The sequence below is a fragment of the Corapipo altera genome, unplaced genomic scaffold (genome assembly GCF_003945725.1).
Source record: "Corapipo altera isolate COAL_440 unplaced genomic scaffold, ASM394572v1 310, whole genome shotgun sequence".
Classification (NCBI taxonomy): domain Eukaryota; kingdom Metazoa; phylum Chordata; class Aves; order Passeriformes; family Pipridae; genus Corapipo; species Corapipo altera.
The window spans coordinates 92,807-117,102 of NW_020885096.1; the positions used below are offsets into that span (position 1 = coordinate 92,807).

The 24,296-nt window shown below is 52.6% G+C and overlaps 2 protein-coding genes and 1 long non-coding RNA gene across 5 annotated transcripts in view; 1 reads left to right on the plus strand and 2 right to left on the minus strand.

The window, feature by feature from the left end:
- The window catches only part of LOC113960216 (homeobox protein GBX-1-like), a 7,997-nt gene extending 7,804 nt beyond the window's left edge, over positions 1 to 193 (minus strand). Inside the window, 2 exon segments of the mRNA XM_027669647.1 lie at positions 37 to 137; positions 140 to 193. Of these exon segments, the coding sequence (XP_027525448.1) occupies positions 37 to 137; positions 140 to 193 (155 nt within the window).
- Positions 1 to 19,642, minus strand: part of ASB10 (ankyrin repeat and SOCS box containing 10) — a 26,708-nt gene extending 7,066 nt beyond the window's left edge. The window contains exons 1-5 of one of the 3 annotated variants that reach the window (XM_027669646.1): positions 19,210 to 19,589; positions 15,186 to 15,453; positions 14,157 to 14,661; positions 12,778 to 12,891; positions 6,489 to 8,395 (exon numbers count right to left, since the gene is read on the minus strand). In XM_027669646.1, coding sequence (XP_027525447.1) covers positions 8,366 to 8,395; positions 12,778 to 12,891; positions 14,157 to 14,661; positions 15,186 to 15,453; positions 19,210 to 19,507 — 1,215 coding nt within the window. In that variant the 5' untranslated portion in view covers positions 19,508 to 19,589 and the 3' untranslated portion in view covers positions 6,489 to 8,365. Of the gene's footprint in view, positions 1 to 6,488; positions 8,396 to 10,016; positions 12,525 to 12,777; positions 12,892 to 14,156; positions 14,662 to 15,185; positions 15,454 to 19,209 lie in introns of those variants that run through there. The other 2 variants (XM_027669643.1, XM_027669645.1) reach the window with 2 other exon arrangements.
- Positions 1,732 to 3,123, plus strand: LOC113960218. The gene is made up of 2 exons (XR_003531997.1): positions 1,732 to 2,195; positions 3,019 to 3,123. It is a non-coding gene; the product is annotated as an uncharacterized LOC113960218 (long non-coding RNA).
- Positions 19,643 to 24,296: the final 4,654 nt, after the last annotated feature.

The window sequence follows — 24,296 nt, forward strand, 5'->3', positions numbered from 1 at the left end:
GCCTCCGGTGGGCTCCGGCGCCCAGCGAGAGCTGCCGCCCGTCCGCCCGCCCGCTCGCTGTCTCGGCGCGGCGGAGTGAGGCGCGCTCGGAGCCGCCCGCCCGCCCCGCCGCGGGGGGGCCGGGCCGGGCCGTGAGGGGAGGGGGAGGAGGGAGGGGAGGCGGGCGGGGGTGTCGCCCTCTGCTCTCATCCATCTTCCGCACATCACGGTCGAGTTCCTCCTTCAGCGCCCGCTCCGCCGGGGCAAAGCGCCCCGCTCCCCCGGCGCGGCCGGCCCCTGGGAAGGCGCCTCCCCCTCCCGCCTCATCAGCTGTTATTAATGGTGATTGATGATTAGCAATTACGGGGCCAGCACAAGGGTGCTTTTGTGGGGACGGGACGGGGCCGCGTCGCTCGGCACAGCCCTCCCCGGGATCACGGACGGGACGAGCCGGCCCCGCAACCGGCCCGGGCCGGGCCAGCGCTCTAGGCGGCCGAGCCCGAAGGGAGCGGTCCGGGGACGGCGACGACGGGCGGGCTCCAGTGCCCCGACGGACTGGCCCTGGCCAGGTGCCGGCCCCGTCGCGCTGCGGCCGTGCCGTGCCGTGCCGTGCCGTGCCGTGCCGTGCCGTGCCGTGCCGTGCCCGCAGACCGGCCCGCAGACCCGCGGGGCCCGCCCCGGCCAGGGCCCGGACTGCCCCTTTCCCGGCCCAGGAGTCTCTGTGGGCTCGGAGCGGGATCTCTGTGAGACCGGCGGGCTCTGGCGCCGCGGGGCCGGGGGAGACCGCGGGACCGCCCGCAGACGCACTTGGGCCGTGGTGGGAAGAGAGAGGGCTGAAATCCGAAAGGGGCCCCCTCGTCCCCCCTTGTTGCTCCCCAGAGGCCCCGGCGCCGCGCCCCGCGGGGTGGTCCCGGTGCTCGGCACGGCGGGCAGGAGCGGGCATGCGGCGCGGAGCGGGGCCGGGGGCGGATGTCCCGGCCCCGGCGGTCCCCCGGCCCCGCTGAGCAGCACAGAGCCCGGGGCTCGACCCCCCGCACTCCGAGCGCCACACGCGTTCCCCGGGTGGCGGCCGGTGGCCCTGGTGTGCATCGCTCCGTCTGCAGAGCAAGCGAGACCCGTGTGAGCCGAAAGCTCCTGAGCTGCGGCGAGAGCTCTGCGGCTCCGCTATGCTCTGTGTGTTCGGGGAACATCGCCTGCCCCTTGTGGGGAGTCTCCACGCTAAAGCAGAGGACTTCTCCCCCCAGCTCAACATTTAGATTGTGCTCCTGTCTACAGGGAGCTGCTCACCGGGCCTGCAATATGCTGAGCATCAGGCAAACTAAAGCCCTGCTTCAGAAAAGCGTCGGGATTGCTACGTAAAGCACTTGGATGCTGAGAAATGCCACAGCTGAAGTCGTGTCTGTGCTCACTCTGACTGTATTTTCAGTGGCACAGTGACACGCCAGACCTCCATCTCTCACCTAGGGGTATTCCTCTTTTCAGGTCCCCTGTGTTTTCCTGCCTGCGCTCCCCCTTTGACCAGGGATGCAGTACCTCTGGCTGCTTAGCTACCCAGGCTCCCTGGTGGCATTACTATCTGTATGAACACATGGATTTCTAAACCATCACCTTCTGCTCTGTCCCTGAGGAGATCTGGAACACCACTTTGCTGCAGTCCTGAAGCACGTGTTTTTTGTGGGACATGAAAGCCCAGCCATGGAGCTGGACACTTGGATCCTGTGTGGAGTGTGTAAGTTAGGCAAAGTGGGTCCACCAGGTACTCAGCCTTCCTCCACTAAACAGGCACAGTCTAAATCCCCAGGGCCTAGCTATGACATCACAGAGCCTCCTTTTTCTTTCATGTCTTTTGTGGCTTTCTCTGTGGCACATCCTTGCAGTCCCAAGGAAATATCCCTCTGCAGTGAGAACTGCCCTGCCGCCAGCCAGGGAAACAGGTGTGGAAAAGTCAATGATAAAATAATCATCCAAACTCAAATACTGAATCCTAAAATTGAGGCCCACTGGATCCCTGTCACCACTGATGCAAACACCTCCCACCCTTGGATCACTAAGGGAGAGAGAGATGCCTGTGTTTGCAGGTCATCAACCAGTCAGTCCCTAGTCCAGGATGAGGGCCCGGATTCCAGGCTGGGAAGGAAGCTGGCAGTGATGAGCATTTGGATGGATCCCACCATAGGAATCAGTTGTGATACAAGGGACATGGTCCAGGTCTGCAGGTCAGCATCCATATTCTGTCTGTCCTTGGCCCAGCTCTCCTGGTGTGTTTGTGGGAAGGGAACCTTTGGGTTGGAGTCATCTTCATGCACACAGTTTTGGTCCATTCCCTGCTATCACTAGACCATGGAGAAAGGGAAAGAATAGCCATGTGTTACTGGATCTCATGACTGCGCCGAAAGAGGCCCAAATCCAGGCTATGCAAACAGCTTCCTGACTCCTGAGCAGTGGAAATTTGATCATTTGTTCAATGAACCTTTCCTACGTAACCTTCAACCTACACCTCACACCCTCAGATAGGTTAGGAAGATATTTGAGAGCAACAGGAAACTGCTCTACTCTGTGACCTTGTGGGGAAACTGAATGAGCTGGGGTGACGTGTCTCCCACAAGGGAGGATGGTGCCTTTGCCGACAGCAGCAGGTCCTGCCTGAAGCCTGGAGCACAAACTCCATACTGACTTCTACATATCAATATCTGGCACCCAGTAAGTCCCTACCTGTGTCTCCAAGACTGAGCTTCTGCTTACCTCATCATACACTTGCGTTACCTGCAGCCCCTGTCTCCCTTCAAACATTCAATCTCTGATCCGTGCTGGGAGCAGCAAGGAAAGACTGCTTCCAGAGGGGTGGGAAGCCAGGCAGCAAGGGCTTGCAGTCCACAGGGTGAAGTCCACAGGACTGAGGAAGGTGAGGAGAGCAGGTCTGATGACAGACAGGTGCATCATTTGAGTAAGCCCTCATCCCAGAGGGCTGAACCCCCATGAGGGGCGAATGTACTCAGGGTCCAACAGCTTACTCTACTCTGGTTTACTTTGTCTCATCAGACTTTGTAGTAAAGAACGAAAGAAACTCATATGCCAAATCACGAAGCCAAGACTCAGATAAGGAAAGGTTGAAGGATTGCAGAAAAAAATTAAAAAGTTGCAAAATAGAGCAAAGATTGTGCTGCTGTATTCCAAGGTGTACATGGAATGGGACAGGGCTCCCACACCCACCATCCTTGCAGGGTGAGCCAACTCAGAGTGAGGGTCCAGGTTGCACATGATAACTCTGTTACTCCTTGGACCTCCCCAGGCTTTCCCAGTTTCTGTAACTTCTGTCTAATCTTCCATAGCTTCTTGCTGTCTAGTGAAATGCAGTTTCCATAGCTTCCACTTGAGGCTCAGACCTCCACTGCTCAGTTTGCTCCCTGGACATCTCTCCCTCTCCACACACCTTCCCTGCAGGAAGTCCCTCACTTCTGGTTTATCAGGCTCCATCCCTCCCTTGCAAAGAGCCAGTGGATTCCCTTAATGTGCCTTAATATACACCGTCCAACATGCCAGGTACAGCAGAAATATTAACTGTGTGTGCAATTGTAAAGCCCCTGGTCTCATTGCCCTCTCAGCTCTTGACAGAGACCTCTCAGGACCCCACTGGGTACATTATCAGACATTAAGCTAAGAAAGACTCTCAGAGGCACACCTACTCTTTCCTTCTGTTTTGAGGTTGCTGGGTCATGCCTTGTGTTTTTCAGCCTCAGCCTGGTTCTGAGTCTCACCAGGCTGGGACCCAAATTCAAGTCCAGTCTCTGCCAGCAGCACCTTCAGCAATCACAGATCAGCCTGGCCCATCTCATCCTCCATTATGTCACTGCCTCTGTCCTCAGTCTGCCTTTGCTTTCAATCCCTCTTCTCTGGTTTCTGCATTAGAACTGCTGAAGCTTTTTCCTCCTCCTCCTCTTTGCCGTTCCTTGCTGCAGACACATGATCATGGACGAGTCCATTTGCCTGTTTTTCTGGAGTCAGTAGGCAAGACTGGAAAGTGTCCTGCTCAACACTTGACACTTGGGACACAGTGTCTGTGCTGAAGACCATGCATGACCTGTCTGGCCAGCACAGTGGATCTGCCCTAACTGCAATCTGCTCAGCATAGGCAGAGGCTTCTTAGGAGAAAACCATCAGCCTCTAAAAATGTCGCTGCTTGGAAAACAAAAGGGGGATCCTCAGAGGCTGGTAATTTGGGAAAAGTTGATCCTAGGCTACTGTGCAGAAAAAGAACCATCTGGGCCAGCTCTCCTCTCTGAGGTGAGGAGTCTAGAGTGTATTCCTGGTGCACCGGCTGTTGGCCAGGTAGAAGCCAATTAATTTTTGCTGTATCTGTAATGGGAAAAGTTCTGAGACAGACACGGAGCATGGCAACCACAACTGCTACAGTTAAAGTGTAATGACTGACTGGCAAATGAAAGCAGGTCTTCCTAATGGAAACTGCTATGCAGCCTTAACTTTATGCCTCTACCTGCTCCACTTACGATCTCTGCATGGAATCTAGCACAACAGGACTAAATCTAGTCACAGCCTCGAGGCATTCCTGCAATATAGCTGCTAAACATATTAAAAGCAAGCGTAACGTTGCAAAATTATTTACTCAAAGTATGGGAAATCTAGAGATTAGTCTGGCTATGGCCGTAGTGCTGTTTGACTGAAGCTGGGCTCCTGCCAGGCACAGACTCTGCTATTGGATGTGCCCATGACATGGTCCATCAGACCCTGCAGCCACACACAGCCTGGGGTGGGCAAGAGCTCACGGGCAAGGAGCACCCAGGAGGCCCCAGCTGGCCTCTGCAAACATGGTCCCACAGGCTCTCCCTGACTGCAGGGCTGCCCCATGTGCTTCTGTCTTCAGCTTCCGACAGCAAAACTTGTCACAGTCGTCTACAGTGGCTATGGAAACCTGCACTCACACCTGGGGAACACATTTCAGAAGCAGACCTGGCAGAGCCATACCTGGAGCAGTAAGAACCCAGGATCTTCATTAGCAGCAGCAAGAGCAGTCCCAGGTGGATGGGTTTGCTGTTGACAAGATCTCAGAGGAGAAATTTTTGTTCCTGTAGTCTCGGACAAGGTAGGATCCTTTGACATACCTCTTCAAGGATTATTCTGCTTAGGAGAGCCAAGCCATCCCTCAGTCCTGGGTTTGGATCCTGCTCTGGGAAAGCGATATTAGCCAGATTCTTCAGATAATTTATGGGGCTACTAAGGCACCGGACTGGTACCTCTTGGACGTTTAGCCTGGAAGCAGCTCTCTCCTAGTGCACTGCTCTGCCCTGCTAATTACTTGAGCAGAGTGCTCTGGATCCTTTTGTTCAGAAGACATCCGTCATCCGCAGGTCACTGTATGGACATGTCTCATAGCTCTGACAGAACTAAAGAGCCTATGAGCAAACCTGATATTTTCAGAGTGCAGGATGCAGGACTCAGAGCAAAAGGGGTTATGCAGCACCATCCACAATACAGGCTGGCACATGACTAATGCTGTCTTCAGCTGGGAGCGTGGTCCAGTCACTGGCACCACTGGAAACAACCTGGCTCTATTGTCTTTGTGCCCTCCCTTCAGGCACTTATCCACACTGATGAGATCCCCTGGAGCTTTCTCTTCTCCAGGCTGAAGAGTTCCAGCTCCTTCAGCCTTTCCTTGTAGGAGAGGTGCTTGGGTAATTTTTCTGTATTTAGATATTGCTATTTTGTCACCACTCAAGTTTCTCCAGCTCCAGGTCCTTGAGGCACTTTTTGTTGGGCATTTCCTTGTCTTCTGACCATTTTTGATGCCCTCTGCTCCCACTGCAAAGTTATATCAAACCTGCTTTTGCTGATTTACATTAAAGTTGCTTTTGCTGACACCTTTGCTGGTAATTCCTTAAGCGACCTGAACCACTCACTCCTGGCAAGCGGCTGCGGGGGGGCAGGGACGGACAACCCAGAGAGCACCCTTGTGCAAAAGGGGTCTGCCCCCCGGGTTTCACCTGCAGAACATGTCCCTGTGCTCACCTCAGGGCCGTCAGCATCTGCTGCAGCACCTCTGGATGGAAACAGAAGTGGAGGAAGCATTGGGAGTCACAGTCCCAAGGGGGAAGGACCAGAAGCCCTCGACACTGGGAGAGCTACTGTTGGGCCAAGCAAGCCCCAGTGTGAGCCCAGCAGAGCTCTGCACAGGGCTGATCAGAGGGGCACTGTTGCTGTCAGGGGTCACAGCCTGCGATGAACAGAGGTTCCTACTGCCCTGAGCCAGGGCACCTGGTGCCTCCCCACCCCACGGAGGATCACAGCCAGGGTCGTGGGGCAGCCCCTGAGGTGCTTGTGTGCTGGGGAGAGGACGGGGTTTGCCTCTGAGTGTCACATCCAGCCCTGAGGTCCTTTGGAACCCCCAACCACCGCCCATCCCACAGGGTGAAACACCATCATCACTGCCAAACAGCTGAGATATCAAAGCTAAAGCTCGTGAGAGAAATGGAGTAAGAGCAAATATTTAAGCAACATTATAAATGCAGCATCACCATTTATTCCAGCATGTCTTTCCCAGAAAGCAGTGCAGGCAGCAGATTCAGAGCTCAAAGCTGACAGAACCAGTACAAACCAATGGGGCCAAAATGAAGGAAACTAAGGGGAAGTCAGAGGTGTCAATGAGGTGTCAATGGAGTGAGCAGCGTTGGGAAGGGAAACTGGGGCTCATTATCCTGGAAACTGGGGCTCATTATCCTGGGCCAAACACAGTCCCGGCAGTGACAGCGCAGTGCAGAGGAACAAGACTGGTTCACAGATCTGTAATTAATCAGTCTGATCTCTTTGGGACTGGGCTGACCACTGTGCAGGATGAACCCTGCTCTGGGCTAGGGCAAAGCCTACAGCGATTTTAAAAAAAACTAGAGATGAGAAATCTACATACACCATGACAAGCTGTTCTAAGATGCAATTAACTAGAAGATTAATTGCACTTGCTATTAAAAATGTGTTTCATTTCTAATTCTAATTTCTGTGTTTGCCCAGCTCCAATTTCCAGCCACTGGGTCTAATTTTACCTCCAAGTGCCACTCGGAAAGCCTGGCAGTGCTGAATGGACGCTGCAGGGAGGTTTGGCAAGGCACAGCAGGGTCCAGCAGCAGGTGGCAGGAGGTGATAGAGGGTCCCTCAGTTCTCCACGGGAGTGGGATCCTAGCCCCTCCCACCCTGTGAACCTGGCACTGGAGAACAGGAGCCCACGCTTGCACACAGGACTCCAAGGAGCAACCATCGTGTGCCCAACCCCAACCCCTCTGCAGCTCCTGCTGCCAAGGAGTCACTGCAGCCCATCACCCACCCACAGTGCTCCTCTGAACCTCTCCAACTTCTCAAAGTTTCTGACACCTCAACCCCGAAGCAGGATGCCCCAGCAGCAGAGAGGGCAGAGACCTGCAGGTGCTGGGCCCCAGCCCCAGGTGACTGTGTGCCACACACATTCTGCATAATGAAAGTCAAGAACTGAGTGAATATTTCTGCTCTGCATTTGAAACAACAATGTGTAATATTCATATTTTACAGTGGTAATGAAATACTTTCTATTCCATCAGTAATTAAGGAAGATGCTAAACTGTGTAAGTAACAATTTTTATAATATGCAGGAGAAGAGCTTACATCCAAGAGTATTTAACTGGCTAATGAATTCACTAAACCATTTATTTTTTTCTTTATAACAAATCATGGCACACTGGGGAATTTAAGATTACTGGGGGGAAAAAATCCGATGTCTTGTCAGTATTCAAGTGTTCACATGGATATCCAGGAAACTACAGACCAGTTAGTTCAACATACATCTCTAGCCAATCACAGACAAGCAACTAAAGGATGTCCTGGGTAAATTAGCAAAAGCTAGAACCCAATTTAACCTAATTCAGAAAAGAATACTTGCAAATGATTTTATGTAACTTTTTTGTAAGCCTAGAAGTTTGAAACAGCTAATGAGAGACAGAGTATGCTTAGATTCTTGTAAGTCATTTGACTTAGTTCTGCAGGACATTCTAATATGAAAAATTAGCTGTATGCTGCAGGCAGTGGGCTCAGCATTAAGAGATCCAAAAGAGCTGGGTGACTGAGAAGACTTATCCTACACAGCCATTTGACAGGTGTATTTCTAGCTCTATTCTCTTTGCATATCAATGTTACAAGTTGTTAGCAATCAGTGAGAAATAAAGAACAGTTGCTGATAAAATTACTGGAGTGGATAAAAAGGAATTGTTGGGATGGTAAAAGTAATGTGTGACACTTACTCAAGACAACCTGATCTTGGTTGCTGGAAACACCAGGTACATGAACAGGCTTATTTGTGCCTCCAAGTATAGGGTGCAACATACAGGAAAGAAGAATGGGGCTTCACTTTAAATCAAGAACAGCATCCCAGACAGTAATGAGTCTGAAAAACATTAAAGGTTGTGACATGTGCCACCTGAGCACAGACAACACTGAATTCAGGGCAGCACTGCCCAGGCCTCCTCCGGGGCTGTGCAAATGGTCAAGTGACGTCAAATACAAATCCAAAGGTCCTGAGCATTCACATCCACAACAGAACAATCCTTAGACAATCACAGCAAAACCCCCTGTCCTCCCTCCATCTCCAAAGGATGCACTGGGACCAGTAACAGCCCAGGGAAAGCCTGTGGGTATAGTAGGGGCTGGGTGACAGCTTCCACACAGGAACAGCACAGCTGAATAGAATTCCAGCCCGAGTAAGGAGAGAAGGGGCAGGGATCTGTATAGTTCTGAATAATATGATGAAGAGGAACAGATGATAGCTACCAATATATTCTTAGAAAACAAGAGTTAAAGGGCATCAAATGAAGCACAACGGTAACAGCAGAAAGATAAATAAAAGGAGGTGATCAACACACTGTGCAATTCAGCTCTCCTTGCCACAAGGACATCAGAATGCTCAAACATACACAGGTCCAAAAAGTGACCGTTCAAATTTATGGCAGAAAAAACCAAATCTCTCCACAACCAATAAATACAAAGCTGCCTTGTTGACTCAAAAGTAACTACAATGTAGATTACAAGTGTAGGGTGGGGATGGACATGCTGGGGAAGAGCTTTTCTCTACTTGCTTTGCCTGTCTTCCTTCTGTAAGTATCACTATGGTTCACTAGTCTGCTCCTGTTGTGGCCTGCCACGCTCTTTCACGAGGAACAAGGAAGATCAAGTAAGAGTCAAGCAGGTGCTCGAGGTTGGGAAGCTGTTGATCTCTCAGAAGAGGGTACCAGGGATGGGCAGTGCTCTGGCTCCACAGGGAGGGTCAGAGCAGGATCCAGGGGCTGCAGCTGGACTGGGATTGAAACTTCTATCTAGAACTGGGATAACTTTTTACCCCTGAGCACACCGCTCAGATGGACTCAGATGGTTGCACTGAGAATGCAGCAACAGACTTGCACCTTTCCAGCAGTCCTGAGGGTGCCTCTTGCCACGACAAACCCAGCTGGATGCTGAAGCAGGAGCAGTAGCCTGTCTAAGACACATTCCCAGCAAATCCAGCAGCTGCCTGTGCCTGTGGCAGCTGGTAAAAACACACCAGAACCACATGCCCCTGTGCTAACAATGCCTCACACTCGCTGTCCTCAGTGGAGGCCACAACCTTCCCACTCAGGATGGTTACACTTTCCTGGCAAAACTGTCTGAGCAAGTACACCCAATGCTGCATTAGGAATTTCCCATTCTGACACCTGAGAAAATAGCAGAGCCTGTTAAATTGCCAGAATGTGCTCTGGGCCATTAAACCTTTTTAAGTCTCTTCTTGTAATTGTTTTTGAAAATCAATTGCTAATAAATTAGCATAACTGAGTTAAACTTGGAGCATTTGCTCTTAGTCCGCTCTTAGCTCAAACCTTTCTGCTTGTTTCAGCTTGAAAAAAGTGCTAAAGCTTTTCTAGTGGGTTGATTGGAATTGGTTTGGTTTTTTTCCCCCAGTAATCCTGGTCCCTCTGTAAAAGGTTCTCTCCTTTTCCTACCAGCCTCACATTCCTTGAAGTTATCCCGCGGTACCACACACAATGAACTCATGCCCTTTCAGTTTCAATGGGAACACAGACAAAATTCAGTCTATGAAGATTGTGCCCAGGGATGGCTTGTCCCCCTCTCAGCCCTCTGACCTCAGCCCTCCCACGCACACTGGGACACCCTGCCTGCAAACCTGGTGGCTCTGAGAAGAGCCCTGGAAAGGCACCTGCAGCCTCACACGGGTCCTTCACTGCAGCAGGTGCCCGTCTGGGCCATAACACTTTCATCCAAGGAGGACTGGGATGTGCCAGGAGCTGGCCAGCTTGCTCATGCAGGAGCTCCCTGTGCCCTCGTGTGTGCAGAAACCAAACCCTGTGGGTTCTCCTCTTCCCACTGGAGCTGTCCTCATCACCCAGTGCAGAGCAGCCTCAGAACTGGCAAAAGCAGCCAGCCAGACCCCAGGAATGCTTAACAGCTGCAAGTTAACAACTACAAAATAAAGCAAACCATTAAATTCAACCTTTCCCTCTCCTTAAGGTGATATTATTTTAGTGCCTGAGCATGCTTTACTGATCACAGGCATAGGGACAGTGCTGGAGAGAAGGACAGTACACCTGCCACATGTGCTGCTCTGCATTCTGCCTTCAGACTGGGACACTGGGTCAGGCTAAGGCAAGCCCAGACTCTGCTGCCACCAAAAGGAACAGGACCTCCTGTTTCTGCTCCTTGTCCAGCCACAGACATCATCTGGCTAAAAATGAACTCTCTAAAGTGCTGATTAGACTTTGGGAACAAGACCACTGGACCTGATCCTATAAACAAATCACCTGAGCAGACAAGCCAGCTCAGCCAGAGGAAGGAGGTGACTTCAGGGTGGGTTCCTGCACTGGTTTGAGGGAAATGCACTTACTGGTCTGTGGTGAGAGGGTGGGCCATTATCACAGTATTTTAAAAGCTTTGGCTCCCCTGCTTACTTCATCCCATCATGGTTTGTCACATTGAGCCAACACCTTACCTCTCTGCCCCTGGATGACGTAAAACACATCGTTAAACCTTTTTGAGATATACTACTGCAGTAGTACCTACACACAGGCAGCCACAACTGCTTTCCCAACACCTTTTGTGTGCCTGTACCATGTAGACACATCCCTCTTGTATCCTGTTAGCATTCCTGCTGTGGTGCATCAGGAATGGCATGATGAACTTCCTGGAGGGATTTTGGGCTCACCACCTCAGAGCAGCAGGGCCTTGGCTGTGTAAGGTGACAATAACTGGGGGCACAGAGCTACGCCCCATGTCCCCACAGAGGCAGGAACAGACACTGGCATTGGGTCTGTCAAACCCTTTCACCCTCAGAGCTGTCAGTGTCCTGGCACTGACATGGCCACAAACAGAGGCCTTGCAGGACAAGTGCAGTGAGAGGAGGGACCCTCAGTGCTGCTCTGGGTACCTGTGCCAGCCACAGCAGTTCAGGTATTCCTTGAGGCAGAAGCAGGAATGGAGTTCACTCTCAGCAGATCTTTAAAGAGTAGCTGGTACTTTGCTTTCTTTACAACTGTGTCCCTTTATTTTGTCTGGAGTGTGGTGCAACCCAGGCAGCAGCACACGGCCCCACACAGTGCTCAGGGGTGGCTGCTCTGTGCCCAGGAGACCAGAGTTCTCAGGGAATATTCCTCCTCACCCTGCAGTCGGGTCCTCAGTGCTGCACAAGCACTGCTGTCCTTACCCAAGCTGCTAAACCAGGTAACCCAGACAATGTACCTCCACGAAAAGGGGTTGTTTGAGACCCGCAGCTCCACACCCACCACACATTTCCCTCTGACAAGCAGGTTCACAGGTCCAAAAGTGCACATGACACCACCCGTTGCACAGCACACGCTTGAGCTCTGTCAGGACAGTCTTCAAGGCAAGGCAGAAGTTGTACCCAGGTAGGTACAACTGTACCTTTGGGTACAGATTGTAAACAACTTGACTAAAGACAGGATCCCAACAACTGCCCAAGGCACCAGAGCTGCCTGGTAAAGGTTAGAGTTTTTAGATTTGGGATAGGGAGACTTATATCCTACAACTAAGCCTATGATCCATGCGGTGTACTTCCTCCTAGTCCCACAAAATGCCCTAATCCCCATATCTTCATTTTCTTATTCTGGAGTCTCTCCTGAGTAATATGGACAAACAGAATGCTCCAAAACAGGTGCATAAGGCAGAGCACAAGACTGACTGGGACACAGTGACAGGCTTGGCACAGAGGGCTGATGTGGCCTGGCAGGAGGGGTTGAGGGGAAGGGCATAGCTGGGAAGGCACCGACTGCATCAGTGGGGGTGGATCATCTTTGCAGAAAAGCACAGCAATACTGGTACCACAGTCCTTAGTAGAGAACATCCTCGAAGCCGAGCAGCAGGAACTGGTGCAGGGCACTTGGCAGGTGCAGCTGGGACAGGACCAGAAGCAGCCGGCCCTCCAGGAGGGTCCTGAGGGTGCAGCGAGCCAGGTGCTGCAAGGAGCGAGGTCTGTGCTCCAGGGAGAAGAGAGACTGGTAGAAAAGTGGGTATTTCTACAGAGGGAAGAGAGGACCACAGGCAGAAAAAACTGAAGATATCCTGGTAGCAGAGGTAGAACCAGACACCCCTTTGCCTTACTCACTACTGTGCATCCTCCCTGTCCCCAACAGCGCCATCCCTGTGTCCTGCAATCTCCTGCCCAGCCTCAGCCCTGCCCACCCGCACCAGCCCCAGTTGACCCTGCTCCCCCATCTGCAGATCCCGGACGTGTGTTCTCCAGCCAACAGCAGGCTCTTGTTCCCTCACCTGTACGACCTCCACCGGAACTGCTTCCACCCAGTCCTCGGAGACGCGCACGTGGGTGTAGCTGTTCACCAGGGCCTCAATGACGCGTGGGCAGGTGTGGCAGTACCGCAGCACCTGCCAGGGAGAGAGCAGGTGAGCACCGTCAGGTAAGGTCCTGCAGGCCCCACTGTCACCTCCTAGAATGCTGCTCAAACCCAGATGTGGTAAATCTGGGGAACTCACATCCTTCCCTCGTGCCAACCCAGGAGAGCAAAGCAGGTGTGAAGCTCCAGAGCATCCCTCCTTTGAAGAGGGTGACTGAGCCATCACCCACCATGCACAGCACAGCTGCTTTCAGCACAATTGGGTCCCCGCAGCCTCTCCTCAGACACAGAGACCAGTGCACGCGACTAGGATGATGATCTCACTCAGCCTCACTGCTGCAATTAGCTTGTAAGCACCAATGCTCTGCTGTACACCAGGCTTCTTTCCTCATGTTTTGGTGGTTGAAGCATGAGCCATTCTGAGTCAGGGACTGACACCTGTTTTATGAGCAGCTAGACCACAGTACTCTGTGCCTCTGTTGAGGGCTGCACTTGGGTCTCAGGAATACAGGATTGTGCCTGTTTGGCACAGGGCTGCAGAGACATCCCGTCCCCATGTCCTAAGCAGTGTTGTGCCCATGCCAGAGGCTGCACAGAGCAGCAGAAGACATCACACTTATTGTACAATGTGTCTCTGGTGTGTCCCATGTCCATGCAGGTACAGGTGACACACTGACTCTGCGTACCTCACAGCAGTGCAGCCTTTGAGCACAGCCCACCCAGGCGCAGTCGCACAGAGACAGATCCCCCCGGCTCTGGGCTCCCACTCCCCACAGCCCTGGCCAGCAGTAGCTGTCAGAGTCTATTCTGGCTGTACCAGTGATCCTCATTATCTGGCGTTAATAGGAGATTAATTAGTGTTAATTGTTGATTTTCCTGTATTTTCCCAAAGGGGAGAGCAATCTGCTGATCTCCGGGCTGGGTAATTATTGCACTGCTCAGGAATTAAGACAGGAAATTAACCCTTTATCTGCTGGTGTCTCCCAGAGACAGCAGGAGCTGGAGGGTGTGCCCCTGAGAGGAAACACCTCCAGAGGAAAAGGGCCAACACTGTCCAGAGCAAGTGATTATGGAAACCGGGTGAGTACTGTCCACACAGTTTAGCAGACAGAAGCAGGAGAGTCCTACAGGAGGTCATCAGGGATTCCCATACCAGAAATGACGGTTCTCTCTCCCCAGTCCCTGGGCAGAGTGAGCAGGACAGCAAGCAGGCTGCGATAGAACGAACCCTGCTGTGACCCTCGCTCACGCTGGGCCCTGATGTCCACAGCCTTCCCCTCCCACCACTCTCCGCACCTTAAGGAGGGAGCCCGGCCAGATGCGGACAGCGCCGTGGTTGAGCAGGGCTCGCACCACGAGCTCCGGGCGATGCTGCAGTTTGTAAGCAGCTACTTGCAGGATATTGTGCAGGGCTGTGTTGCCGCCGTAGTTCATGACATTGACGTTTGCACCCCAGGCCAGCAGTAGCTCTGTGATTTGAGCGTTAGCATTCTTGCAGGCCAGGTGAAGCGGGTGCTGCCTGTCCCGATCGGCAGCGTTGATGCTGGCACCACTCTCCACCAGCAGCTGGCACACCCGGTAGTAGTGGTCCATGTCCTGGGGCTCATGGTGCTGAGCACAGGCAGCGTTCAGTGGTGTTTGTCCCTCCTCATTCTCTGCCTCCAGTTCTGCCCCGTGGCGCAGAAGCAGCTGGACGTGCTCTGCCAGGCCGTGCCGTGCTGCCACATGCAGGGCTGTGTCATCCTCCTGCTCTGTCCGACTGTTGGCACTGGCACCATGCTGCAGCAGCTGCCGGACACACCTGCGTGGGCCAAAGTGACTTGGTGACCTACTCATCTCCATCTCCCATCCTACCTCCCAGCCCCCACATCCATACCATCCCACAGCTTTCACTTGTCCCAAGAGTGAAAAATCCCTGCTCCTCATGCCCTGGAGCAGCAGTTTTAAGCCGTGATGACTGGTGAGCAGAGATACTGTTGCCTAATCCAAGCTAACTCCTGCACAGAAGTCTTAAAGTGTTGTCCCACTTGACATCTGCTCATCTGCCCACTGGCTCTGCATGGGAATGCCCTGAGTCACACAATGTGACCATCGGCTCTCCGTGCCGGTGGATGGCCAGAGAGCAGCACCTGGCTCAGCTGTGTCAGCTGAGGACTTGAGCTTGCAGTCACCTGTATGACCTCAGAGGTGATCTTGGCCCAGGAACAGGCATCAAGGCCATGTCATTGAGCTGCACCCACCAGTAGGGATGAGGAGGGGCCCCTCCTATGTGGGATGAGACTCGAGGGGGAGGGGGACCAGCTGTGCCCCCGAGGCAGAACTCACTCAATGGAGTCTGGGCTCTTGCAGAGGTGCAGGGGCCTGTAGCCATCCTCAGAGACAGCCTCGGGGTCGGCTCCGGAGCTGAGCAGCAGACGCACACAGTCGGTGCTGGCGGCTGCACAAGCCTCGTGCAGGGCCGTCTTGCCCCCCGGGGCAAAGTCGACGGCAGCGCCCCGGAGCAGCAGGAGCCGCAGGCAGTCGGTGTAGCCCCGGCTGGCCGTGATGTGCAGGGGCGTGGTGAGCTCCTGCTCATAGCTCAGAGACCACAGTCCTGCAAAGAAAAAGAGGTCAGGGAGCCACATCCAGCCGCAGTACACAAAGACCTGCCCTTTCCCACAGGGTACCTCATGTATGTCCCCCCTAAGAGACTTGGGTTTCTCCTCAAGGGACTGCAATTCCCTTCCCTGCAAGGCCCCTGTATTTGGAGTGGCCAGCCAAAGGCAGAGGTCTGTGGAAGGCTCTCAGGCCTCACAGCCCTGCTGACATGGAGCTCCAGGGAGCAGGAGCCCAGGGCAGAGGCTGTTCCCAGGCAGTGTGCTCCTCACCTGCAGCCCAGGTGGGCACGTGGGGTTTCTGTTGTCAGAAGCACAGTGGAAGAAGGGCCTGGGGCACCGTTGGGGCTGAAGGCAGTGAGGTGGCTGGGATGAGCACCATGCATGAAGCATCACAAACACAAGGAACCAGGCAGTAAAACAGAGAGGTGTCAAAGCCAGCTACCGCACACACAGAAGATTCAGCTGAGTCCTGATGAGGGTGCAGACAGCAAGATTCAGCAGAGATGGACATCTAGGGCCCAGGAGAGCAAGGGGCTGAAATGCATCAGCTCTCAAAGATGCTGACCCAACTGGAAGCATCGCTGAGCTGGAAAACAGCCTGCAGATGGTACAGGAAAAGGGCTCCTTAACCCAGACTTCTGGCTGCCCACCCAGGCTGGGCTGGAGGACATGGCCCAGACTGCACAGCATGTTCAGCACTACATCCTCTCAGCTCCTTCTTACAGAAGCAGCATGTGGTCAACTGTGTTTCCCAGGTCCAGATTGAAGCTGAACCATCTGGAGGACCTAACACTGGGCTGTGACCATGCTTTGTCCAGTACAACAACAGGACCCAGCAGCCCAGCACATACACCGAGCACAGGCACACAGAGCTTGGCTGCAGGGCTGGTCACAGAGATTGACTCCTCTTTGCCCCGTGGGTAACCCAAGCAGTTCCCAAGCCCTTGCACAACTCCTGTGAGAGGGGCCAGGTTTCCTGGGTGCACCGCATGCTTCCAGACACACACACACGCTTTCACAAGATGCACAGGAGAACCTGACCACATCCCCGTGCTCTCACTTCCCTTTGCACTCCTCCATAACCCAAGCAGCTCCTGTAACACACAATTCCAACAACAGCAATGTCCCACAGCTCATACCACAGGTTGAGCCCCACTGCCCCCACATACTCAGCCCACGGGGGTTGAACCGGTAGTTCTTCCACTCTTCCAGGTCACTGGTGTCAAACACAGCACTGGGGCTCAGGTTGTTCTGAGGGTTGCTGAGGATCTCGGCCACAATCTCCTGATCCCCAGTCAACAGGGCCTCCCAGTACACCTGGGCAGGGCCAGCTACCTGCTGCGTGCGGATGGGCTCCCATCTCTCATCTCCTCTGCCTGTGATGCTGTCCATGACAAGCACCCAGACCCTTCTCAGAGACCAGGGCAGGACCTGCTGGTGCACCCCAGCCAGGCTCCGAGCCTGTGTTCTGGCCGAGGGGCTGCCTGCCTGCCCAGGGTGCTCCGCAGGGAGGGGGGACATGTCACACCCCTCTTTGGCACAGGTTGGGCACAGCTCAGGTCTCAGCTGATCTATTCTGGGAAACCTTGTGACCAAACACAGGCCAAGAGGCTGATAAAGGCTCTCTGCTCACATAGCAGTACCTCTGCAGTGCCCCATCGTGAAGGGAAAGCCCCAAGCAGGGCAGGGGGACCTGAAGGGTAGAAATGGGGACAGGACATCACTAAGACAGCAGAGAGGGAAGTTGTCTCATGCTCAACCAGCCTGCTGTCATCCAGTGCTGCCCAGACCACAACAGCACAACCCCATCAGTCCTCTGCTCTGTGCACATCTCCACACCCTCACCCACCCTTCTGTTCCATGCATAACTCCTTGCCTTCGCCCACCCCTCTGCTCCATGCACATCTCCAGCATTGCACACCCACTTCCCAGTTCCACCTGAGCTCTTGGCACTAGTTAGGCTTTTAAACAAGCCATAGGACAGCTCTTTATAATCAAAGCCAAAGGAGAGGTAGAAATAGTCACAAGGATCGGAAATATTGAAGGTAATTATCCTTTAGACTCCTTTCTTCTTTTCCTTGATATCCAGCTTTGCAGAGAGCCCCTGCATGACTTCAGTGCTCCTTTTCCATCCTCAGGCACTCTCCCCACTCAAGGTTGCTCACTGCTGGCATGTCACCTGAGATGGAGTTTTCCTCTGGCCCTACTTGGCTGAACACACCCACCCTGCCCACTGAACAGTGTGCATTGCTAACTCACTGTGTGTTTTGTTCACAATGCGTGTTCTAGAGAACACATCAAACTGCATGGAAGGCTACTAAGTGTTCAGTTTAATTTTGTTGTAGAACTACTTAGATCATGCAGCTAAACACAAGTTAAGTGACCCCAATAGACCATCAAGCAAAAATTACCAGGGGACCAGAGCAGAGTGTAAGACAGGGAACTTTACCCTTCTCAGTAATGAAAATAAATGAGCAAGTTCTGTACTGACAGTCTCCAACTCATTCTATCTCAGCAGACTTCACCCTCACTAACTAAAATGCTGCCTGTGAAAGGGTACAAAGAGGGAAGCATCTGGCAGATGTTCTCACCTGATGGAACCTTATATTTCTCCAAAGATAGAAGCAGACATCCCAGAAAAGGTTGAGGTTCCCAGTCACCCACCAAGGAGGCAGAAAGCTGTATCAGTTAACATCAGTGACACTAGACAGTTTACACTTCCTCTGGGCTTTTTAAAATATCAACAGGGGTGACTTGAGAAAGACCAGGTCACTAGAACCTAATGTTAAGGTCATTGGCTGGGTCAGTTTTAAGAATCTGCCCCTACAGACCAGTGAGATACAGAGCCAAGCCTCAGGTAACACAAAGGTTTATTTTGTTTTTGTTCTACATCCTCAGCTGATAAATTTGGCAGCACATTTTTGTTCTGTGCTTGATGAATTTGGTTGGATTTTTCACATCTTGGTGATAAGAACAATTTCTGTGCAAGATTGTTTTATATCATCTGTTCCCTTTTCTCTAGTACAAGACAGTTATGACCCCTCCACACCTGACACTTAAATTCTGGGAGTCTGCCTGTACAACATCACTAACAGACAGAAGGAAGGACAGAGGAATGTCCGGGCTGCTCAGTATACCTCTCCCTTGAACACATCAGCTGCCCTGCTTGCTGAGAAACTCATAGATGACATCAGTGAGGAGGGAAGTAAAAGGGACCAGAGAATGTGGAAGCATGCATGGTAGCCACAAGATGTGCCTGGCCAAGGTACAGTGAGGTGTACAGATGGGAGAAAACACCAAGGATGATCAGGTCCTACCTTCTGTCACTCAGGACAAGCTTGCTTCCACCATCTTTCTGCCAGGCTAGATTTCTGCTCCCCTTGTGAAATCCATCTCATGGAACAGCTTTCTGACACCTTCTCACTCAGGCACTCTCTCCATCTGACACATTTACCATCTATCCCAGCAGTCTCTATCCAGACAATCCTGATGATGTGCCCCACTGACAGCCCTTCCAAGGGTCCTATTCTCACCATTTCCTCATAGGTCTGTCACTGGCCATCTTCAACAAGCCTGCTACTATTTGTTCTACAGCCCTGGAATCCTCCTTCCTCATACAAAAGCCATTCTTCCCAAATACCTCTTCCACCACCAGGGATTCCTCTCAACACTTTTCTGAGGAGCCCATGCCCTTCCTCTGGGCCACATCCTGGGCACTTTCTGTTCCTCATGTCCCAGCCCCACACACCCACCACGTTTCCTGCTAGTCCAGCGCAGCACATCACCCCTGGTCTCAATGACGAGATTGATGGCTGCGCTCTTGGGGAAGTACTTCTGCACCATGTCCAGGTCTCCAGTGAAGAGTGCATTCTGGACCAGCAGATCCCGGCACTCCAGTGGCTCCAGGCGGCTGTGCTGGCAGCCCTGGCCATCGGGGCTCAGGCTGCACTCACCGCGGTGGCACCGGGACCTTGCACGGGGAGGATACTTCCAGTGATCTGGCTGCAGCAAGTGCTGTGTGGCAGAGCTGAGAGGGAAGGTGCAGTCCATCACGGGGAACAAACTGGACAACTCTGAGCCACACAGTAAACAAGCTGCTGCAGGAAAGAGCCTTTGTCCAAGAGTTTGACCTTTGCAGGTTGCTCCTGGGTTCCAGCTCCCCAGCGTCCAGCTGGATTCAGGCATAGGCCTGACTCACCCAGTATAAATAGTCCAGCTTGGCAGCTCCTCATCACTACCTCCCTTATTTTCAGCTGCTGGGTGCAATCACCAGCACAGAGTAGGCACAGATTAGGTAGCAGGCAGCCTGGAATCACTGTCTATGTGCTCGTTTGCTCTGCCAAGTCCCTGCTCCGCTCTGTGCTACTGCAAGAAAGGAACAGACGAGGGGGGACAACCACAGAGCTTGGGGAAAATCTGGAGCAGACACAGTGTCAGAAGCCATAAGGGACTGAGGACAGAGCCCTTCCCTGAAACACCTCCACAGGGACAAAAAGACCCTCACGAGTCCCACATACTGCTCTGAGAACCAGTCCCTTCCATGGGGAAGTGAGGCCCTGCCTCACCCCCTCTTTTGCTGCAGAACCTGCCCAGGAGTCAGGCAGGGGCCCTCAGTGGGTCCTTTCTGTCCTGTTTCTAGAGCAAAACCAAAAAGCCAACAGGTCCAAGAGCTCCCAGACTGATGTAGGCTCTAGGAATGAAAATGCCACTATAAGCATTTTCACACAAGTTCTGTCTCTCCCTCCAGGCACAACCACAGCCCAGACACACCTAGAGAGTCCTTTTCAGCCTCACTCACACTCACTTCAGCTTGCTCAGCACCCCACAGAACCCATGACAAGTATATTTGCACACACATGCCCAGGGCCCTTTTTTCTTCTGTCTACACACCAATCCTAAACCCTCTCCCCACACAGTGGTCTGGTCCCCTTCTGCGCACAAAATACCAAAACCAGAAACAGCTGTCCTGTCCCAAGACAGCAAAGTACAAAGCTAAGAGTTGTTACCTTGATTTTTTTTTTCCCTTTCTTGTGTTTTCCTCGTGCCTCCTTCACTTCTACTGTCTCTTGCACTGCCTGGAGCAACTCTTTATCCAGGGCTGTCTTCAGTTACCAGTCCTGCAGAGAAAGCAAACGTGCAAGGGGTAAAGCAGGCTGCAAAGGAGGGTCACGGCACAGAAGACAGAAGCAAGTCTCTGAACCTGCCTGTTCAAAGACTGCCAGGTCTCTGAACAAAGCAGAGAGCCCGTGAGAGGACACTGTGGCAGAAAGGAAAAAAAGAGAGCACAACAAATAGCCAGTCTCCTCTGGCCAGGTGAGGGGCTCAGTACAACAGCCCTAACTTGGGAGACTTGGAGTACAGGAAGCCTGGATTCTCTCAGAGACGGAGAAAAAGAGAAACTAAGGAGAACTCTTAGTTCCTCTCCAAACTACCTTTCCGCCTCCTGCTGCTGCCACCACTGGAATAAAGCTGTCATGCTTCCCCCATACAGGAGTGTCCGTTTACACACAGTGAGAGGCAGGACAAAGCATGTCTGCCCACAGAAGACAGGGAGAGTATCTAGTTACTGGCAAAGTCACTTATGTAAACTACCAGCCTAAAGATGTAACACATGGCCCTGCCAGATTAGAGACTACCCAGGGAACCACGATTTTATGCAGATACTGGCTGGTCATATACACTAACATGATGTACTAAATACTGCCACCTTTAGAAGGCCCTGATGACACAGAGAGGGCCACTGGAGCCCATACTATGCAGTAGAACTGCATAGTTGAACTATGAGATCTTCATTATCTACCTTAAGCATTAACAAACCCTGGTTTTGCTTCACTGTTAAACCTGCTGGAGTGGAGCCAAAAGCAAAGCATGCACCTCTACAATGCAGTGGATAAAATGAGCTAACCCAAAGAGCTTGTGCCCTGAGCAAGAAGGGGAACTAGCAGCCAGATCCTGCTAATCTGCAAAAGGCAAATGCAGTAGCTGTGGCAGCTGCTGTGCTTTGGAGGAGCGCAGAGTCCCTCCTGTAAGCAAAGGCAGAAGAGAGATCTCACAGAGCTTCAGACTAGACTCCAAGGAAAGAATGATTAGACCATGTCTGATCCTCAGAACACCACTGAGCTCATGGACAACCAGAGCTATGAAACCTGGGGGCCAGGCTAGAGACTCTCTTGTGGGTAGGGAAAGGTCTTCAAACATTTCTCAGGTCTGCTCTTGCACAGCAGCACATGGGTTGGAGTTACATCCTCAGTTACATCCTCTCTGCTGCTCAGGAACAAATTGCTGTGACAAAAAAAAGCCATTCTGAAGAGCTTTTCGTGCTCACTCACTTCTGACTCAAGCAAGGCAGCAGCTCCTGGAAGGGGCCCTGACCAGGACAGCACACAGCAGGGATTGTGATTTGCATTTTTGGAAATAATGGGTTTCTAACCCAGCCAGAGGGGATGTTTGAATATACAAGCTGACAGTCCACCTCTCTCTCACCTCCTCAGATTCTTACAAAATTCACTTTTTCCATTTCCAACACAGATTACTGCAGCAACTTTGCTAGCTGCAGTGTCAGAGGCCTTAACCAAAGCCAGAGTACAAGGGCCTGATTGTGGACCACCAGCAGAGGCTTTCCCAAACAGTCAATTCCAGGTGAGTCAGACCCAACTTTACCCACAGTCTGTCTCAATTACTTTCTCAGTTACTTAAAAAAGCCTTACATTCCCACCTGTGGTACCTGAAACACTGGGCTCTTTTCCTGACCTTACTGCCTTCTTGTCTTCCATTGCCACTCTGAGTATCTGTGGCTCCTCTCTCAACAGCTCACCATCAACCTGGAGAAAAGGTGACCTCAGCATAGCAAGCTCCTGGCTCACCTCTAACATTCCCCTGTTCTTCGGCTCCAGCCAGGAGCGCCGTCCCTAAAGGCCACAGCACCTGTCAGTCACTCCCAGCCTAACTCCCACTTGCACAGGGACACAAGTTGCACAGAGCAGTGATAAGCTGAAGTTTATCCAGGAAGAAACAGCAATGAGCAGCTCTGCCCTCAAATCCTGGAAATGACTAAAGCCTTCCTATTGCCCTTCAGCATCTCCAAGCCAAACACCCACGTAGGTGCCAAGTAGGAAAGTCTACAGAGACAATGAGGATGCTCAGGGCCCACAGCCCTCAGGCAGAGACAAGGATGCCGGAGCCTTCCATTACCTATCCAAAAAGCAGCCAGCCAGGCCACTGTGCAAGAGGAATAGGTGTCAGAACACAACATGTCCTTAAGTATGTGGGGGCTTGATCCTCGCCCCACTAATGCTTGGCCACGAGGCAGTGCCAAGAAAAACCACAGCTAGGACCCTGGCTAGAAGCAGCTGAACATGATCAGGAGGGAGAAGGCAAAGGGAGAAGACTGAATACTGTTCATACCACCAAGGCCAACAGGACAAGGATAAAGCAGTACCAGGAGCCTTGTCCTGCCACACAGGATTTCTACTTTGTGTGGTTTGGGAGGACAGCAGAGCATGCCCACACAGCAGCAAGAGAGGAACAGAGATAGAGGGGCCACTCTCTTCCGTCCAGCCACAAAACAGCACTCGCAGGACCATTGCTGAAGCTGCTGCTCCCTCACACCTAGTCCCTCCAGCTCATGCAGCTTCCACAGACATTCAAGAGCCCAGGCTGGTCCTCAGCCTCAGAGCCAGCCTGGGACAGGCACTGCAGCTCTTCCAGTGGTACTCAGAGCACAGCAGCTGAAAGCCTTGGGGCTACAGGGTCTGGAGTCTGCAGTGACAAATCTGAGGGCTCATCAGAAAGTGACGCAGTTCTGCATCACAAGTGAAGGACACGACACCCGAGTGACAGTCCCATCATCAGGTGTGCCCCACACATCCCTGTCCTAAAGGGCAGCACCCAACTCCTGCACCCCAGCTGTGCCCCTTCTCCTGCTGGAGAGGACACCAGGCCTACCTTGTCAAACAAACGTCTCCACAGAGCCAAGCCCAGCAGTCATGGTGGGGGAGAAGCACTGGGAGCCTCGGCGGTGTGGGGAGGGAGCAGCGCGTGTAAACGAGCCTGTAACGAGTTTGTAATATGCATGTGTGGCGCGGCCTGCGCAGCGTCATCACAATGGCACAGGCACTTTCCCGCCTCATTGCCTCCCAAATGGATTTTAAATATCATTCCGAGGACACAATTATTTAAAACGCTGAACTAAACACTCACTAATGGGAAAACGGCGTGTGGCCTGCAGCAGCCATTCCTCATGGGGCCACTCTGCCCATGTCACCCTCTTCTCCAGCCCCACAGCCTGCATGGGGCCAAAGGGAAGTGTTCTCCTTGTTGGAGGCCAAGCAGCACACCGCTGGTACCAATCATGGGACCAGCTCAACACAGATTGCTTACTTGAGAACACACCCTTTGACCCCATCCCTCTGTCTCTGACCCCAGAGCAGCACTCAGCCTGGCCCGAGGGGCACTGTGTGTCAGCCCCTGGGGCTCTCCTGGCTGCAGCTCCACGTCAGGGAGCACCTCACCCCACTGGAGGTCTTTCAGTTTGCCCCCAGTTCAGCAGCAGGTAATACAGCGCTGCACAGAGAGGACATGAGAACAGGGATGCCTCCTGACCCAAGTTATATGGCCCTGGAAGCGACAGTTACAACATAAGATTTACTTTCTCACTTAATAAACTTCTTCGTTCACGAAGCCTAGCCATGATAATTAACTTCTGAATACCTCCCTCACCCCTAGCACATTCCCAAGCAGGGGAGATGAAGGAAGCAGCATTATTGTTGGCTACATCCTAGACTCCAGAACAAACAGAGCACAAAGAGAGAAAAAACCAAAGAAACAAACTATTTGCAGC